Raw genomic sequence first — 18,443 nt, 5'->3', positions numbered from 1 at the left:
ACTAACAATGTCAGACACAGAAGAAATGGTGGAAGAGGTTCAGTGAGTAAAACCTTGTGTTTCATTTGGTTTGAATAATAGTCATAAAGATACAATTCTGCAAACATGTTCAACATTCCGTGCGTAATGGTGTCACTGTATTTTTTCCACTGCTTGGATGAAGGGAGGAAGAAGGTAAAACTGATATTTTTTCCTCTCATCATTCTAGTGCTCTAAATTAATGTGATTTAAACTAATGTGTCTATTACTACACTTTCCACCTACAGTACAGGAGGAGGTTACAGGTAATGTACAAGCAATGACAATGTGTTTACATGGAATTTTACTCACTAGAGGGTAACTGAGTCTATATTGTTTTTGTAATGTTTATCTCTGTCTTTTATCACAGATGAGTCCAAGCCTAAACCAAAGTAAGTTATGACTGCACCTACAGTAAAAATAATATATATTGGTATATAAAAACATACAAAAAAAACACCCTGAAATGAATGTAAAATGTTCCAAATGTAATACCTTTCAAAAGGTTTGTGCCAAACATCCAGGCACCAAAAATCCCAGATGGTGATAAAGTGGACTTTGACGTGAGTAGAATCACCTAACACACACACACAGACACACACACAAACATACACAGACACACACACACAGACACACAAATGATTGCTTCCTCATGGGACGGTGTCACGGCAGGACATACACAGGAAGCGCCAGGAGAAGGACCTGTCTGAACTGCAGTGTCTGATCGAGGCCCACTTCCTTCAGAGGAAGAAGGAAGAAGAAGAGCTCATTTCCCTCGTCAACAGAATCGTGAGTGAATGTAATGAAGAGACACCCGTGCTTGTCCCTGTGATACACCAAAAATTATTGACACAAACAGGATGAAGATGAAACTGGTCTTGTGTATGTGTACAGGAGAAACGTCGTGCGGAGAGAGCAGAGCAGCAGAGGGTCCGTGCAGAGAGAGAGAAGGAGAGGCAGGCCAGGCTCGCAGTAAGCCCCGACGACACAACTTCCACATAAGGACCAATTAATTCATAAATATGTATTTTACAATAGATCTCCCTCAGCAGGTTTTCCAATGATAAACTGTCTGTATTCTCCTCACCGGTGTACAGGAAGAGAAAGAGAGGAAGGAGCAAGAGGAACATCGCAAGAAACATGATGACGATGCCAAGAAGAAGAAGGCTCTTACTAACATGACTCACCAGTATGGAGGCATTCAACAGAAGGTCAGCTGGCAAAACAGATAAAGAAGCTCATAAAAACATAATTTCAATATACAATTTAAAACCAACTAGTCATGTATGGAAGAAAAGTTTTGAGCTACAAAAAAACTGCTTCCTCTTTACCTGACCTCTAGAGTGAGAACCGGAAGGGAGCCAAGAAACAGACAGAGCGGGAGAAGAAGAAGAAGCTCTTGGCTGAACGCAGGAAACCTCTCAACATCGATCATCTCAACGAGGACAAACTGAAGTGGGATAGGACTTTCATTCATTTCATTTCCGTTTTTACTAACACTGGAATCTGCTGTAGTCCTAAATCTACAGAAAAGCCTACTAGCATCTAGTGTATGTGTCATAAAAGTATATTTCTTCTAACTTCTGAAGAAATGTGATGCGGAAGATGGAATACAAACCTGAATTTGTGTTTGTGTGTAGGGAGAAGGCTAGTGAGATGTGGCAGTGGATGATGGAGCTGGAAGCGGAGAAGTTCGACCTTAGCGAGAAACTCAAAAGACAGAAGTATGATGTAAGTGACATCATAGAATATTATGGCCAATAGAATTGTTCTCTTTTATTTTACAACTATAATCTCTTCCAGTCCGTGCCAGCAAGAATTGGATTTGAAAGAGTCGGGATGAGCCTCAGTTATTGTGGGACTTTAATATAATTCATTTAATTTGAAATTAGTGTCGTTCCAGTCCTCTCATCTCTGAATGGACCCTAAACCTCGTACATGTACTTCTAAATGTGTGACTTGCTTTCAGATTACTATGCTTCAGACCAGAGTCAGTGATCAACAGCAGAAGACGTAAGTTTCTGGTGGTTATGAGGGAATGTCCCCTCAGCACCGTCTAGTCTCTCGTCTTTAAGTGTAGTCTCACGTTCTTAGTCTCGTCTTAGGTTGTAGTCTCTTCTGAGACTGGGTGTTGCCTGCTGTCTACTGGCATGGTAATGTCACAGGTCAGGAAGGTCGTGCAGGCAGGGTAGTGGATGTGCTTCAGGTGAACGACAAGGTCAGCAGATCATCAGGTTCATGGGCTCCTCCTCTCAATGGCAATGGATTCTACTGGACTCCTCAGTGATAAAAGGTGTGATAAAATGGTAAAGCTTGAAACGCTTAGCCAGGCTTATGTGTGTCCTCAGATTAACCAGCTTCTCGCTCGTGTCCAGGACCACCAGAGGTAAGTACTTAGAAGAACACTGAGACCTTTCCCTCTCGCTCCTAAAGGGACCAGACACTGGGCACAGGGCAGTAATTGGACCACTTTCTGTGCATGGTCATTTCTAATAAGGAACTGTCATCAACCCACTGTTCAGACCCTTTTTACTCACATGGTCCAAAACCAAACTGGAACAGGACATGTGATGTGCTAGGGGATTTTTTTTGTCTAGTGTTCTTCATTGGTCACTTGTTCCTTCCATCCATACTTCCTTTTTCTTCATTCCATCCCTCACTTCTGAACCAGACATGGCCATGGTCAGGGTGAATAAAGTTTAGGAACTGTTTTCATGCAGAACAACTTTTATTTAATAAGACCAAATACAAACCAGAGAAATCCTGAAAGGAACTCAAACAAAAATCATGACCATCCCCATGTCTAATCACTCATCCATTTTTATTGTTCACATTACTCTATCATCTGTTCAATCTGTAAGTATGAATGTTTGTTTATTGGCATTTCATGTTGCATCTGGTTACTGCATGATTGGTAGTTTTCATGCTTTTGAAGGGAGACAATCAGATAGAAGCGTAAGTGGTCACAGGACACAGTGAGGCCAAATGTGGTGGGGTCTCAAAATGCAGCAAAAAAAGGAACATTCAACACAAATTCACACCAAAATAAATAAACACCCTGTTCTCCCAATCCAGCACATTTAGACCTTTCAGACATGGCAACAATACACATCCTGAAACCACACAAACATGAACACCTGAGTCATTTCTAAACGGAGGGCTGCACTTGCGTGACCCCCACTGGTAAAGCTGGCACTCTACCTGGCTGCTGGCACCTGGTTGCTGGCGCCTGGCTGCTGCAATAATAACTCTATCTTGCCCCCCCCCCCCATCCTTTCAGTGCCAAGGGTCGCGGAAAGGGCAAGATGGGAGGGCGGCTGAGGTAAACGAGCTGCCGACTGGGCCGAAGTTGAACCCCGGGATCGGTCTGCGTATCTTGTGTGTTTCTATCTGTTCTGTTCTGTATGACCATCTGTCAGACATAACTGTATCCATCTCTGTACCAAAGTATCAATAAATTAATCACAACATCTGTCACGTCGTCTTTCTATAGGTTTAGATGATCTGAAACAAATACAATAATTTCAATTCAGCTAAATGTTTACATATTTAGTGCATGGTGTACAGATGGACAACAATTTGACTTGTGAGTGTGTGTGTTGAAAAAAAGCTCTATTTCTAGGGTGTCAACAAGTAACCATTCCAGTGAAAAACTAAATGTACAAATGGTAAAATGCTGATCGCTTTGAAACTATTGCCAGCTTGTTACCTTATAATGAAGAAACAAGCTGTAAAATAGACATAAAAGGTAAATCCTCATAAATGTAACACGTATAGTACAGGATACAGAATCCAAAGCCATAGATTACAGATCAGGTAGGTTTTTCATTTCTAGTTTTAATTTCTATCTACATTTAGAGACAAACATTCCTCTGTAAGCTCTACATTCACACTGCGTTGAGTCGTTTGTAGCAGTCTATTTACTGAATACATTATCAAAGATTTAGCATCTACAACAGGAGCCTGTGTGTGTGTATATATCACTGTAAGTGGTAGAGGCGTCGACTGATATGCACTACCCTTCAAATGCAGGTGAAGTCCATGTAGTACATGAAAACTATATAATACGAGTGCATTTTCAAGTTGGCTGTCTCTGCTGTCCAGGGTGTCTGAGACAGAACAGGGATGAAGGGCTTGGCGAGGGGGTGAGTCCATGTAGGAGGGAGATGATTGGAGGTCGAGACCCAAGCCTCCTCTCACCACAGGTGAGTTTCTCTGATCTCTGCGATCACCTGGCTGGCTTTTTGCAATGCCTGGAGATGCAAAAAGAGGTAAATACAGGTCTACATAGTAACCCTCCATACATATTTGTAGTTCTATTCAGTTATACATACATGGTGTATATATATACTGTATATTTTGCTATGCACAAAGGTTAAATCTGTCACACATGATACACTGTTGTTTCACTCACTTCAATCAGCATTCACAAACCAGACTTCTAAAGAGTCCTATTCAACTCCCCTATGGTACCTTGAGCATGTCTGCTGCCTCGCTGCGGCGCTGGGCCATGTCCTCGGACTCTGTGAGAAGGTCATCCAGAAGGCCTGCCTTGTACAGCTGACCCACCAGCTCACTCTGCAGGCTGTCCTTCACGTGGTTCACCAAGAAGTGCATCACTGCCTTAGGTACACTACAGACAAAAGACAAAAAGAGAAGGGACACAGAAGGAAGGAGAAAAAGAAAAAGGGTCAGTAATGATCATTAATGATGTTGGAAAGGTATATAGCCTGGCAGCAGAAAACCACTGGATCAAACCGACCACGTCCCTACCTGTCCTGGATGTTTTTCCTTACAATGAGGAAGTACGACTTGATGAGCCTCTCTATGACCTCACAGTCCCGTTGCTCTCGGGCTGACAGCTTCCTAGACACTGGGACAGGCTGTGCCCCACGCAAAAGAAACAACCATTCAAAACGCATGTTGTGCACAGTGGTGTATTGTGGGTAGTGTAGTCTGTACGCACCACATCTAGCAGGTTGACAGCGTGGCCCCTCAGAGGGCTGCCTTGCAGGGAGGACTGAGACTGGCTTCGGTCAGACATGCCATCCTCTCCCTTCTTCAGCATGCCTCTCCAGTTGCCAGTCCCGCCATCTCCCTGGTCTCCCTGCACCCCCCCTGCACCCTGGGGAGGGACCGACACATTACATTTACATTTAGTCATTTGGCAGACGCTCTTATCCAGAGCGGCTTACAGTAAGTACAGGGACATTCCCCCGAGGCAAGTAGGGTGAAGTGCCTTGCCCAAGGACACAACGTCATTTTGCACGGCCGGGAATCGAACCGGCAACCTTCTGATTGGTAGCCCCATTCCCTAACCGCTCAGCCATCTGACCCCCACACATACGTTTGCACACACGCAAACACCACAACGATGCAGTCAGTGTTGCTGATCCCGCCTGTCTGGATCACTCCCATGATGCAACACCAGGGTCTGTTACAATATGCATGTACAGTGAATGGCCACTGGCACACAGACGCCATTCAAGAAGGTTCTTTATCATAGCATAGGGACAAAATCATGCAGGGGTGAAGTACAGGGGCAAATGTGCAGCGCAGTCACAAGGTTAAAGGTTACCCTCGGTCAGGGTGTCAGGGTACACGAGAAGGGCTCTGAGGAGGTCCTTTCTCGAAGGGTTAGTTGTGGGCCGTAAAGAAGGGAGGAATCTTACAGTCACTTAAGGTCTCACTGTGAGAGGTTGACAGAGAGTATTACAGGATGGGTGTTTGGAGAGTGGGGAGGAGGGTGTGGGTAAGGCTTGAGTGGGATGTTTGGGGTGGATGGGGGGTGTCATGCCATCAGACCAGCAGGCAGGGAAGGAGGGAGAGGTGGACACACCTTGGGTCCCTCGCCCTCATTGGTGACAAGCTCAGTGGGGGAGAGAGTCTGCCCACCTGGGCCTTTAAGGGACTGAGAGTGAAGTAAAGAAGGAGCGAGAACGAGAGAGAGAGAAAGAGAAAATAACGAAGGAGAATAGAAGACTAGAAATCTTAAAGCAGAAAGTGGGCTTAAGTGTTTAGCTTTTTAAGTGTGGAGGAAAAAATGCGAAAAAGTTTAAAGAAAAAGTGTAAACTGTAGCCGTGCTAGCTGGCTTGGTGTTTGTGTCGCTGCACTGTACCTTATCTCTGGGGACGGAGGAGGGCAGCTCTCTCATCCTGTTGCGTCTCTGCTCCTGTAAGACCATATTAAATCATCATCAATACATGAAGTACTTTTTTTCAAAATGTTTTTTTCAAATGGCATGGACATTGAAATACTCTTAACTCCTTTTTTACCTCTATGTTGTTGTTCATGAGGCCACAGGCATCAGCAAAGTCAGGGTGCTTAGTATTGATGTAGGCCAGCTCAATGGCAACCAGGTTGTGGACCTTAGAAGAGGATAAGCATGAGATGAAGACGGCAAATACACTTGAGTCCACCAGACAAGATAAATCAGGTAATCCTACTGAAAGTGTAGATGACGAGGAGGGGTAGGTAATAAAGGATGCCTCACCATCTCATTGGTGACTGGTAGTCTTTTCCTGAGGAGGGAGGTGACCACTTCTACAATGGCGTCATGGAGCTTGGGAAACCTCAACAGCTCCTGGGGGGGGGGGCAGCAGGTACAAGTGCAATGCTGGTGATGATGCCAAATCTGATGTGTACATGTGGTATTTTCGTGCTGTTCCTGTCTATGTGCGTGCGTACGTGTGTGTGTGTGTGTGTGTACCTGTGTGCTGTAGTTGCTGCAGTGCTGGATGATTCTCTGCATCTCCTCGTGGACCAGCTCCACACAGCGCAGGCTGGGCTCCTCCAGGCGCTTCACCTGCCTCTTAACCAGCAGCTCAAATGACACCTCAGGCACAAACAGGGCAGGCCGCGGGCCCTACACACACACACACACACATCCATAAGAACTACATTACCCACATTTCTCTCCGGTTGTCTCAAGCCACAAGGATACTGATGAAAAAAAGAAAAAAAAAACGGGCAGTGGAAGAATTAGAGCATTGTATAAGCAGTTACATGACGCACCGTGGCATTTCTGATAGCTGTGAGAACATCTATAGTCGTCAGACCCCCCAGTGGATCCACAGACTCCAGTGTGCGACCAAATGTCTCATGGAATATATAACAGATTCGTGCGCCGCCACAACTGCAAGAGAAATTACACTGTTGTACACAGGCTAGAACCAAGAAGGGGGGGAAAACACGTTTGTCCAACAACAAAGGTCACCATGCTGACAGTTATTAAATAATTGATAAAGACCCAGCCCTCTAGTGTTGAGTATTGGAGATGCAGGCGAGCAAAAGTTAAAAGGCAAGGGGGAAGGAGGAGGGTGTTACTCACAGTTCAGCTGTCTCAATGTACTTGGCCGTGCCCTCTATGGTGTGGCAGTACTCTGCGGCAAACTTAGTAATGAGCTGGAGCAGCGTTGAGCTTTTGTCGTCTACGGGCTCACCGTAGCTGCTAAGGAGGGACTGGTACTGGGCAGCCAGCACGTTGATACGCGTCTTCAGCTCGGGAAGGCAGTCTCTGATGTGGTGCATCAGCAGCCTGGCAGACAGACAGGGAGACATGGCGACCATGAGTTTAATGCTACTTCTTGTCGGTATCTACAGTGATTTACCCGACGTTAGTGAGGATTACCACCTTTTGATGAACGGTACAGGAATCTGGCGCCATACCTGTTCAGTGTTCTGGCTAGGTATTTGGTTCCGTTTCTGTTGGCGAGTGAGGGGTACTTCTTCTGTAGGAAGGCATATTCATCACGAATGGCGTCTGATACTTGTTTCTTATTGTTGATATCTAGCTGGCTCCTAAAACGGAACAGAAAATTGTGTACTGTAGGGGTGGGGGAAAAAATCGATTCACATTTGAACTGCGATTCAGTCTTGTAGCGATTCACAAATGGCTAAAACATTAAATAATAAATCTATCAAATTGTAGGTATATACATATATTGATTTGAATTAGTGTGGATTGAGAAAAAATAACATACGATTACCAACCTGCTCACTACTCCAATAAGGCCCAGTTTGACAGGGATGACCCTGCCCATCAGCACGTCCATAGCATCAGTACCAGCATCCATGAGGTCCAGCTTGGTGACCACAGCCAATGTCCTTCTGCCTACACACACACACAATGTGAAAAAACGAACCATTTTACTGTGAAATAAAAACGAAAAGACCATAAACAGAGAAGATGACATGGAGAGAGCCTCACCGTCTGGGTCGACATCTCGTGCCACTTTGAGCGCCTCAGAGGTGGCCATGTCTGTGTTGGCTGCGGTCACAGCCAGGATGATGGAGTTGGGGTTGGAGATGTGCTTCAGGATCAGCTCTCTGATCTGCAGCTCGATGTCTTTGGGCTGGTCTCCCACTGGTACCTGGGTTAGCAGACGCACACACACAAACATTTATGTACTCTCCCACCTCCTATCATTTCACACCAATGTCTTCAAATGCATAGGTATTAATAGTATATTCACTATTAACCTGCCCAACAAAAATGTAGGGCCAGTATACTTATTATTATTAAGACCTACTGAACTAGTCTTATTATAGTCTCATTATTTGGTCTTGTGAAGGGGAGAAAAAGGGTGATTTTTTAATTAAATTGCCAGACACGTCTTTTTGAAAGTTACATTGTTTGCAGTTCACCTTTGTGATGCCTGGCAGATCCACCAATGTGAGGTTGACAACATGAGGTGAGAAGATTTTCAGGTGAATGGGCTCATCGCTGATTCCCTGCAAAACACATTTGACAACCCACATACACCAGTTAACATATTTGTTTTATCTGAACGGCCATGGAATTTTCTTTAAACGTTCACTTTTGCTTTAACTTAGGAGAAAGACTGACGCACCTTGTTACTGCCAGATACTCTTTCGGTTTCAGCAACAATCTCTTGCCTGATTTCATCAAAGTCTGTGTAGATCTGAGAATACAGAGGGTATAAAGAGTACACACACTGCTTTAACATCAGCGAACACCATCTAGGAGCTGTTTTATCAATACATTACAAATTAGTAAGATAGTTAAGGTTTAGACTAACATACTTTGAGTTGGACAATGCACTTTTTCTGAACTCTTATCTCAACAAAAATTAATTCCTTTATTAATGACAGCAAATATGTTGTAGTAGCCTGCATGACAAAGGCCTGTCTGTAAAAGGATAAAAGGGGTTATGTATCAGAGATCAACACATTCTATTAAACTGTTTTATTCCCCCTAAAGACATTATCCCTACTTCTTTGAGTGTTTTTTAAGCTTGTGAGAGGATGTGTGCCTCATCTGATTAGTGTTACTTTACTGCCAGGCAAATTCCACATCATGTCACAATGACATCCCCGTTCTTATTGATCCTAGAGAATTGATACAGGGCTGTTTGTTTGGCCTATATTTGGATAAACTCATGAAATATTTAAGTGAAGTCATACAGTTTGCAGGGAACAGGAACTCTGCAGCGTTAACCATTGAAATTAGAAGTGCCTTTACAGCACCATGCTGGCAATGATAACAATACAAGGGCTGAAACAATGTAACCTACCTTGTTTTTCGTATGTAAAAACTTCCCCCATTCCTCTCCATCAATGCCTATGGGAAACATAAAACAGATGGCAGTTAGTGTCTGTCCCTGCCTGTTTGGCAGTTGTGATCTGGGGCTGTCCTCTTGAGACCCACTATCATTATGTTGAACGTCTCAGGAGATGAGATCACTGCATGTGGGCTCAGCTGGGAAGGGAATATATTCCCAGGCCAACATCCCACAGCACAGGACCAGAGATTTAAACAAACAAGGAATAAACTTGCTTTTGGACAACAACAGCAAAGGAATCATTGGCTGTTGAGCATGCTAAATAATCAGAGAGCACAACACTCGGTCGTAACATTGATGGGCAATTGATCCTAATACAAAACAATGAGGCCTATTTTTTATTAAATCAACCAGTAATATGGGAACCATATCAACAGAGTGGGGGCTATTAGTTAGCTAGAGGATGCTACATGAAGACATTTAGGGGGTGTTTGTTTACACGTCTAAATGAATAGAGGTTGTCTTCCCTGCGCTAAGAGCTGTGCTTAAGCCAAGACAGACAGCTTAAAAACTTTGTCTGAAACAACTGAATCAGAGACACAGAACTTACAAGAGTGGTGTGAGCTTAATAAATGCAGTTGAAATAGAGGCAAAGAAAACAATAAAGCCAGGCTTGGTGGCTGGATGGGGGTGAAAGGGCAGAAGAGAAGCTACTAAACAAACACACTGGCTAAAGCAAGTAACAAGGAAAAGGAGACCTTTATAAAGGCGCCCATTTTTCCAGGTATTCGAGTCTGCGGTTAGAGAGAGATAACAGGAAGAAAGGGGGTTAGACTAGCTGCAGAAGAGGCTGCGGAGGCAGTCTTTTCTCATGATCGCATTTATCCCAGGGCGCAGGCTTCGGAAGATCTGCATATCTTTCTCATGAAAACCTTAACAAGGTGTTTCATTTTGACTGTCTATTTGGAGATACCGGTTAGGGAATATCTGTCACAGTCCCCCGAAGGCACCTTGAAAGCTCTCTTGTACAGTTCTGTAAAGCCCTCTGCTGCATAGGTGACCACTGCAGTAGAGTGACACCAAACTCAGAATTGGCCGAGCTAACATGGCACTTCTTTACTGTCTTCCTGAATCATGCAGTGTGACACTCTGGTGCCAATAACATAACCCGATCTGACGCTGCCTGGCAACCGTTCTAAAAAAGACAAACACACACAATACAAACAACTCTGTCTTAAACAGACACAACAACAACACAGTCACACTTCCTGGTGCCCATTTAGAGCCATCCAAGGTCAGACAGGAGAGACAGTTGTATCCTCCTCCTCCTCCTACACACACACCAAGTGAAATTAGTGACTTGGTTAGTTTTAAAAGTGAAGTTGTGTTTGGCAGTACCGTTTTCCTCGTTGCTCTTCCGCCGATCCTCTGGGTCTACGTGAACCAGCTGGAGGATTAAGGGCCGCCTGGTGACGATGCCTGTGCCACGAGGCAAGAGATCTCTGCCAACCAGGCTCTCTAACACCGAACTCTTCCCACTGCTCTGTAAACACACAGTATCATCACTTCATTTACCAAAACCTTTTGTGAATCGAAATGACGATTCACTTCTAAAGTTTAAGTCCCATGTGCTGTTATCCAATTTTGTCTCCCTAGGGTGTCCTGGACTTTTATTCAATAAAAGATGCACAAAGATGAGCTTGTACGTAGAACTGATTTTGTTTGACCAGATTCACCTGTGGTAAATTTAGAACTGACAGAGCCATGTAATTATCTAATGAGCTCATAGATCTTGATGTAAGTAACCATGATATCAAATTAACCTCTCTTCGTGTCTTTTGACAACACACTGATAAGGAGACATACTCTGCACTAGAACACAGGATGGAAATCTGGGCTGTCGTTATGGCTGCCAAAAGGCTGAGACATGCGCATCCTCTTAGCAGACCAGTAAAAGTAAACATCCCTGGAAGAGAATGCTGCTGTAAACCAATTAGGCTCAATTGAAAACGATTCTGATTCTATGATTCTGTAACTGCATTCACGCACCATGATAAACGTAAGAATTGTTTGTAAACTACTGTACATGTAGGAAAGGTCAGTTTGTTTAGGCTTCTTGATGACTGATGTCACTCAATTGCTGTTAAGCTATTAGCCAAAGATATTTTCTGTAAAGCAATTTAACTTTGGCAAGACTAACTAGTCTAGAGTGATGCTCTTTGTGAGTACCAGAAATAGAAGTGAAACACAAGTCTAGTACTAGTAGCAAAGCTACCTCGCTAGTGCTAGCGTTAATGACAAGGGTAGAGAGGCTCATCAAATCAGAATAACGACTTAAATTAGCAAACGTACAAGGCTCACTGCTTATCAATAATAAAATACGAGAAACTGGTCGCTTGACAGTAAAGGCTATCTTAAAAGAGAAACAGAATTCCCCTTCCTTGTCTGCAAGCATGCATTCAAGTAGGCTACTATTTGCTAACGCGTTAGCTAACTAGCTTGTCTACATTATATTCATGTTAGAAAGATTAACAATTATCGAGTCGAAATGCAAACTCTCAAATAATTACGCCTTTGTGGGGCACCTTAAAAAATAAATAAACTAGTTAGTGACCTGCAAGTGCTTGTATCCCAAGTTCTGTAATGTCAGTGTTAAGGTTGCTAGCTACCCACACTGTGACTGGCTATTCTTACCTGTGTTCCAACAACAGCAATTTGTGGTAGCTGGATAATATCGGCACCGACTGTATTAAACACATCTTGTAATTTATTTATGACGGGTATAAGGGCTTCCATTGCTCTAAAAAGTAGCTGCCTATCTAAATGAATCGGACTAACTATTCAGCAAGACTGCTACAGCGACAAAGTCATCCAATGTCCCACCCTCATGCAACCCGGGCCCAAAAAACAACTGCGCACAAAGTAATTCAGCGGTGCACTCTGGGAATTTGAGTATTTGCAATGGCAAACCTAATCGGACAGCAAGTAATTTGTTCCGGAAACCAACTACATTTGCAAACGCTTACTCTCTCACCGTAAAGAATCCTCAACACAAGAGAAACACATTAGATAATTTCTCATCAGTAAAGGATAGTTTTTTACTTATTATTTTACATTCTTTGTTAATAATACCAAAATAAAACATGCCAATAGGAGGATTCATATTATAAAAGTGCTCTAACAACTGAAGATATTCTCCACAATTGACAATGTGGAAAACTTGGGGTGAGCAGGCATACAATATTGCACAACTAATCTGGAAAACTTAAACCTCTCTATTCTACATGAAAATTAAGGTAACGGGTGATATGTTAGCTAAAACCAAACATCAGCAAACTATCATTATTACTCAGCTGGAGTAAATGTTGCTTAATAAGTGCTAATTGTTTTGTTCCCTTTTTAATTGTATATTTACTACTATATACTTTTGACTATGAGTGGTGGACAAAACCAGCATAATATACTGTCATTTTGTTAACATCAAAATAGGGGGTTCAACTAGGGCCTAGCTAAGCTATATGTTCTGACAGGACAATTTTGCTGACAATGTTGCACCTTTTAAACAACACAAGCGAAACTGACCCAGTGTTTTTGTGGCCTACCTCTTTTTGTTTACACCATGGCAGGATTTACAATAGGGTTTGGCTTAACAAACTACAGAGAAATACTAACCAAAATGTAGAATGTAAAAGACAGAAAATCTTTAAATTTGAAGGTGTTCATGGCATTACTGATGTCACATTCCATCTAAGATTTGGGAAGAACTTACTAACTAAAGGCTAATTAGTATTTATCAGGGGTTTAGATGTAAATGTGAAGGGGTCTGTCACAGACTAACAATGAATATATATTTAAATGCCTGCACACTATAAACAGACCTGTTGTTCCGACTCAGACCTATAGTTTATGTAAACTGAGAAAGATGCCTTAAAGATCAGTGCTATAGTGTTGAAAAATATCTGGTTAGTCTTGACTAACACTAATATCACAGCATTAAAAAAAAGTTGTATCCAGGCCTCAGGCAACAGGTGCCTTTGCAGTTGCAGTGTGCTGTGGTAGGTCACATTAACACTAACAGGCTTTCCTTTGCTTTATTAGGACCCAGTGCAGTCAGTATATGTAGTCACCATATTCCCTCTACGTTGTGTAACCGTTCTACAGTGCTGTTTGGCAGTCCCTTGAAACGTACTCTCAGGCCGTTTGTGGTGCTGGTCAAAAGTGAACATCTTTTCCATGTTGTCAAACACGTCATCAAAAACAGCACCAGCGCCAAAGCTTCCTTGAAAGTTCCTCTTGTTTCTAGCGTGGGCCTCCTGGTGGGACCGAAGGTGCTCCTCAAAGTGTCTCTTATGCCGGGAATGTCTATTCTGATTGTGGATATCAAAGTCCTTGAACATGTTGTCAAAATTAAAGTTAAAGTGTTGGTGGAAATTGTGCCCCTTTCCACCTTCCGTGCCCTCATTAAATATCGCACTGTGTCCAAACTGGTCGTATTCTTGTCTCTTCGCCTCATCCGACAATGTCTCATATGCTGTTGAAAGAAGAACATTGAATTTGCTTTTAGACAACAGTCTTTCACTTCTCAGGCCTATTTAAAATGTTTTAAAACTTGCAGCTTTATTAAACATCCATGGCCCAACTTCCATTACCCTCTGCAATTTCTCTGAACTTCGTCTCAGCGTCTGGGCTTTTGTTCCTGTCAGGGTGATACTTCATAGCAAGCCTGTGAAATGCCTTCTTTATCTGACGTTCTATGGCATCTCTGGGCACTCCCAAAATGTCATAGTAGTCCTTTTTGGCAAGTATCAGTTCTGTTATCATCAGGACGCACACTGCAAACGTAAGGACTGATTGTGCAGTTGCCATTATCCCCCCCGTACTGTAGGAATAACGTTAGCACAACATTTAGAGAAAGACCGTATTACAAGGGTATCGCTTTCATTGCTGTTTGCTGTATAACTAGCTACCATTCACTTAAAGGATAAACATGTGAAACTGCATACATAGACATCAATATCACACAGACGACTGTTGTGTGATGACTTTTGAGATAGCTCACGAGCTAACTAGCCGAAATAGCTAACAACAAACCAGCGAATTGTGTTACGTTTGCCTAGCTACCCATAGAATTTACCTTTGTACATCTGCACACACCGAAGGCACTGTTTTCCGCCAATTGTTCAGCTGCGTAGCTAACATGAAAAACAGTAGCAAACATTAATGTTTAGGAAGTAGGTAGCTAGCAACCAAGTCAAAACACATAGCTTGCAGTGAAGAGATTACTACTACTAGGCTACCTAGTTTAGCTCTAGCTATCTAACCACAAAACGAAACAACAACACGATTCGCAAAACGATTGGTCGGCTTCTCTTATCACATGGCTCCGTGGCTCGAACTTACCACTCGCGGGCTTCTGTGCAAAATAACTGGCAACGCACCTACCCCAGTTTTAAAATTAAATTCACTTTAACCCTCGTGCTGCCTTCGGGTCACATGACCCAAAGGTTCACAACGAACCATCGTTGTGTTTACCCAATTTCACCCAATACAAAAACAAATAAAAATAATTTTCTTTTAACCATTGCAATGTGGGGGGTCTGAGACAGCCCGACAGTTAAAAGAAAATGCTTCACTTTGTTTTTGTATGAGGTAAATTTGTCGCAATACGACAGTGGGTCACAATGACTGATGGGTCAGAATGACCCGAAGATAACACAAGGGTTAATTAAGCCCGGTGGAGCTTAACGCGTCCTCGTAAATCATTGACGGGCAAGGTCTCTCCACCCTGAGCCTTCTAGAATATACAATAGTGTTTGTGGAGTTTGCATGTTGGCTCTTTCCTGCGCAAAGAATCCAAACATAAAAACATGCAGAACAGATGTCTCTGCTGCCCATGGTGGTCAATTGGGTAAGGACTTGGACTTGACCCCCGGTCAAGTTGATTGGCTGATCGCTGCCCTTGGAGGAAGGACAGCAGGATGGGAGAGAAGCAGAGAGGACATTTAATCGGTGGACACTGTGTGTGTGTGTGTGTGTGTGTGTGTGTGTGTGTGTGTGTGTGTGTGTGTGTGTGTGTGTGTGTGTTGATCCCGCCACTCCCTGCACGCAACAAATATATACGTTACGAATTGAAGAACAAGCAACCAGTCACTCTGAAATATAGGCCTTGCACGGGAACTGCAATATTGGTAGGCTACTAATGATGTCTGATTGTAGGCTACGTCCTATAGATCAAGCGACAATTGTCTGCAGATCAATAGGCATTCGGTTCAAATAGGTTGCTCTGGATAAAAGCGTCAGCTAAACTAATAGGCTACATTACGAACTAGTAGGCTAAAGATATGAAATTATTAACTATAACTCAGCTAGGCTATACATTAAGTGTGGATACATAATGATCATGTTCTTTTCTAAGTTGGTCTGGCACCCTGGCTCTGTCCCAACATGCATCAGGCTCATCTGTGCTGTGGCATACATTTACATTTATTCATTTAGCTGACGCTTTTATCCAAAGCGACTTCCAAGAGAGAGCTTTACAAAGTGCATAGGTCACTGATCATAACAACGAGATAGCCACAAAACATTGCGAGTAGCCAAAACATGAAGCACACATTGTGAACAACCAAAGTAAGTGCCCAAAGGGAAGAACCATAAGAGCATGTAGTTAAACAAGTTACAATTAAACAATATGAACTGCTATAAGTGCAAGTGTACCTGTGGAAAAAAAGACAAGCAACAATAATAAAAAACAATATATCACAGCGAGTACAAACCATTTTAAATCAGTTACCACTAACCACAAGAGCAACAAGTCTCTGAGCAAGAGTCATTGTGATCCTTGAGGAAACTAACATCGGGTCAAGCGAACCATTCCTAAGTACCGTTGTACTCCCGGAACAAGTGCGTCTTGAGCCTTTTCTTGAAGGTGGAGAGACAGTCAGTGTCTCTGATGGAGGTGGGGAGTTGATTCCACCACTGGGGGGCCAGACAGGAGAAGAGCTTGTGTTGGGACCGGGCGGTCTTGAGCGGTGGGACCACCAGGCGGTTGTCTGAAGAAGACCGTAGGTGACGGGTGGGGGTGTAAGGCTGCAGGAGAGACTTGATGTAGACGGGTGCAGTCCCGTTCACTGCTCGGAAGGTCAATACCAGGGTCTTGAATCTGATACGGGCCATGATAGGTAGCCAGTGGAGAGAGATGAGGAGCGGGGTAACATGGGAGCGTCTGGGTAGATTGTAGACCAGGCGGGCCGCTGCGTTCTGAATCCTCTGAAGAGGGCGGGTTGCACGTGCTGGGAGACCAGCGAGCAGCGAGTTGCAATAGTCCAACTTGGAGAGGACAAGTGCTTGGACTAGCAGCTGGGTGGAGTGCTCAGACAGGTATCTCCTGATCTTCCGGATGTTGTAGAGGGTGAATCTACACGACCGGGAGACCGCAGCAATGTGGGCCGTGAGGGAGAGCTCCTCGTCCATGGTAACCCCAAGGTTCCTGGCAGAGGATGAAGGGGTCACCGTCGCAGATCCCAGGGTGATTGAGAGATCGTGGGAGATGGAGGGTTTAGCCGGGATGATGAGAAGTTCTGTTTTGGCGAGGTTCAGCTGGAGGTGGTGCTCGGTCATCCAGGCGGAGATGTCTGTGAGGCAGGCCTCAATCCTAGCTGAGATCCCCGGATCGGTCGGGGGGAACGACAGGTACAGATGCGTGTCGTCAGCGTAGCAGTGGTAGGAGAAGCCATGGGAGGTGATGATTGGTCCAAGTGAGGTGGTGTACAGAGAGAAGAGGAGGGGTCCAAGGACGGAGCCCTGTGGGACACTAGTGGAGAGCTGGCGAGGGCCTGACAGTTTGCCTCCCCAGGAAACCTGGTAGGATCTTCCCGACAGGTAGGATGAGATCCACTGGAGTGCAGTGCCAGTGATGCCCATCTCAGAAAGTCTGGCGAGCAGGATCTGGTGGTTAACCATATCAAACGCTGCAGAAAGGTCCAGCAGAATGATGACGGATTACCTGGAAGCCGCTCTGGCAGACTGGAGGGCAGTGGTGACTGAAAGGAGGGCAGTCTCTGTGGAGTGGCCAGTCTTGAAGCCCGATTGGTTGGGGTCAAGCAGGTTGTTCTGAGAGAGAAAGTTAGACAGTTGGTTAGATACAGCACGTTCAATTGGCATAAGGAAACATTGTTCCCTAGAAACCCTCACGCAGCCCTCCCCAAATCCTGCCTCCCCTCTTCTCCCTCCACCTTGCAACCACAAGCCGCCAATCTTAAGTATACATTTGGATACGATTATGTAATGTTCCCATGAAGCGAAGCAGCCTAATGGGTCGACTGGCTTTGGTGCCAGTTCTCCTGGAAGTCATCTTAGATTCTGGTTGCCCGGAAAAAAAACCAGGGTCTTGTTATTGCTTTATGACGCTCAGCTTACAAGGAGAGAGAAACCTGTGATGTAAAGAAAGCAATGTATTTGCTTTGAGACCTGGTGCTGCACAGTGAGAGCATTCAAGACTGTCAAAGACAACGTGAAAAACTGCTATTCCTTCACTGTGCCAAGAGAATTTTGAGGTACTACATAAGCTACTGTCCAGTCGTGTGACTGTCAATTGTGCGATAATGATTGGATCCCTTTAAAAAAAAAAAAACATAGTTAGTCCATCCATCCCAATTAGGTTGCTTAGCAGAGTTCTCTATACAAATGTACATGTATATTTAGTCATTAGGTCTTGTCCATAATACAGTCATTCATTTCTATGGAGGGCTGTAAAAAAAAAAAGCAATCTTTTCCCTTGACAGACTCTGAGAGGCAGTGTCAACAGAGCAAGGAGAGGAGGAGATGGGAGAGGGAGTGAAAGGACTGCTTATAGCTAAGGCTCTGTGGCCCCACATCATGACGAAGGTGAGTGATTAGTATGA

At 44.0% G+C, this 18,443-nt stretch overlaps 3 protein-coding genes across 8 annotated transcripts; 1 reads left to right on the top strand and 2 right to left on the bottom strand.

Moving 5' to 3' along the window:
* The first annotated feature begins 220 nt into the window (after positions 1–220).
* tnnt2d (troponin T2d, cardiac) lies at positions 221–3,490 on the top strand. 2 transcript variants are annotated; one of them, XM_062462135.1, is made up of 10 exons: positions 221–284; positions 389–410; positions 524–581; positions 691–807; positions 913–990; positions 1,116–1,229; positions 1,361–1,473; positions 1,659–1,749; positions 2,367–2,404; positions 3,299–3,490. In XM_062462135.1, the coding sequence occupies exons 1-10, from the start codon at positions 236–238 to the stop codon at positions 3,342–3,344; spliced, it is 726 nt and encodes a 241-aa protein (XP_062318119.1). In that variant the 5' UTR covers positions 221–235; the 3' UTR covers positions 3,345–3,490. The 2 variants fall into 2 exon arrangements, with proteins under 2 accessions (XP_062318119.1, XP_062318118.1); XM_062462134.1 differs by lacking the exon at positions 2,367–2,404 and adding an exon at positions 1,988–2,031.
* Positions 3,491–3,835: 345 nt separating this feature from the next.
* Positions 3,836–12,466, bottom strand: dnm1l (dynamin 1-like). Of its 4 annotated transcripts, XM_062462129.1 has the most exons (20): positions 12,238–12,466; positions 10,942–11,086; positions 10,302–10,337; positions 9,556–9,602; positions 8,872–8,943; positions 8,666–8,752; positions 8,229–8,391; positions 8,012–8,132; positions 7,688–7,819; positions 7,350–7,556; positions 7,034–7,154; positions 6,729–6,884; positions 6,513–6,602; positions 6,295–6,387; positions 6,138–6,191; positions 5,858–5,929; positions 4,985–5,143; positions 4,792–4,901; positions 4,492–4,651; positions 3,836–4,271 (listed from the first exon to the last, which is right to left on the bottom strand). In XM_062462129.1, exons 1-20 carry the CDS (start codon positions 12,337–12,339, stop codon positions 4,215–4,217), a joined length of 2,184 nt encoding a protein of 727 aa, XP_062318113.1. In that variant the 5' UTR covers positions 12,340–12,466; the 3' UTR covers positions 3,836–4,214. The 4 variants fall into 4 exon arrangements, with proteins under 4 accessions (XP_062318113.1, XP_062318116.1, XP_062318115.1 ...); XM_062462132.1 differs by lacking the exon at positions 5,858–5,929; XM_062462131.1 differs by lacking the exon at positions 10,302–10,337 and having other exon boundaries at positions 12,238–12,464.
* Positions 12,467–12,627: 161 nt separating this feature from the next.
* Positions 12,628–15,013, bottom strand: dnajb9a (DnaJ heat shock protein family (Hsp40) member B9a). 2 transcript variants are annotated; one of them, XM_062462122.1, is made up of 4 exons: positions 14,944–15,013; positions 14,678–14,735; positions 14,193–14,422; positions 12,628–14,074 (listed from the first exon to the last, which is right to left on the bottom strand). In XM_062462122.1, exons 3-4 carry the CDS (start codon positions 14,407–14,409, stop codon positions 13,638–13,640), a joined length of 654 nt encoding a protein of 217 aa, XP_062318106.1. In that variant the 5' UTR covers positions 14,410–14,422; positions 14,678–14,735; positions 14,944–15,013; the 3' UTR covers positions 12,628–13,637. The 2 variants fall into 2 exon arrangements, with proteins under 2 accessions (XP_062318106.1, XP_062318105.1); XM_062462121.1 differs by lacking the exon at positions 14,944–15,013 and having other exon boundaries at positions 14,678–14,886.
* Between the last annotated feature and the right edge of the window lie 3,430 nt (positions 15,014–18,443).

This window comes from Osmerus eperlanus, chromosome 5 (genome assembly GCF_963692335.1).
Source record: "Osmerus eperlanus chromosome 5, fOsmEpe2.1, whole genome shotgun sequence".
NCBI lineage: Eukaryota > Metazoa > Chordata > Actinopteri > Osmeriformes > Osmeridae > Osmerus > Osmerus eperlanus.
Note: the sequence above shows the minus strand (reverse complement) of the source record. Positions and strands in the feature narration are given on the sequence as shown.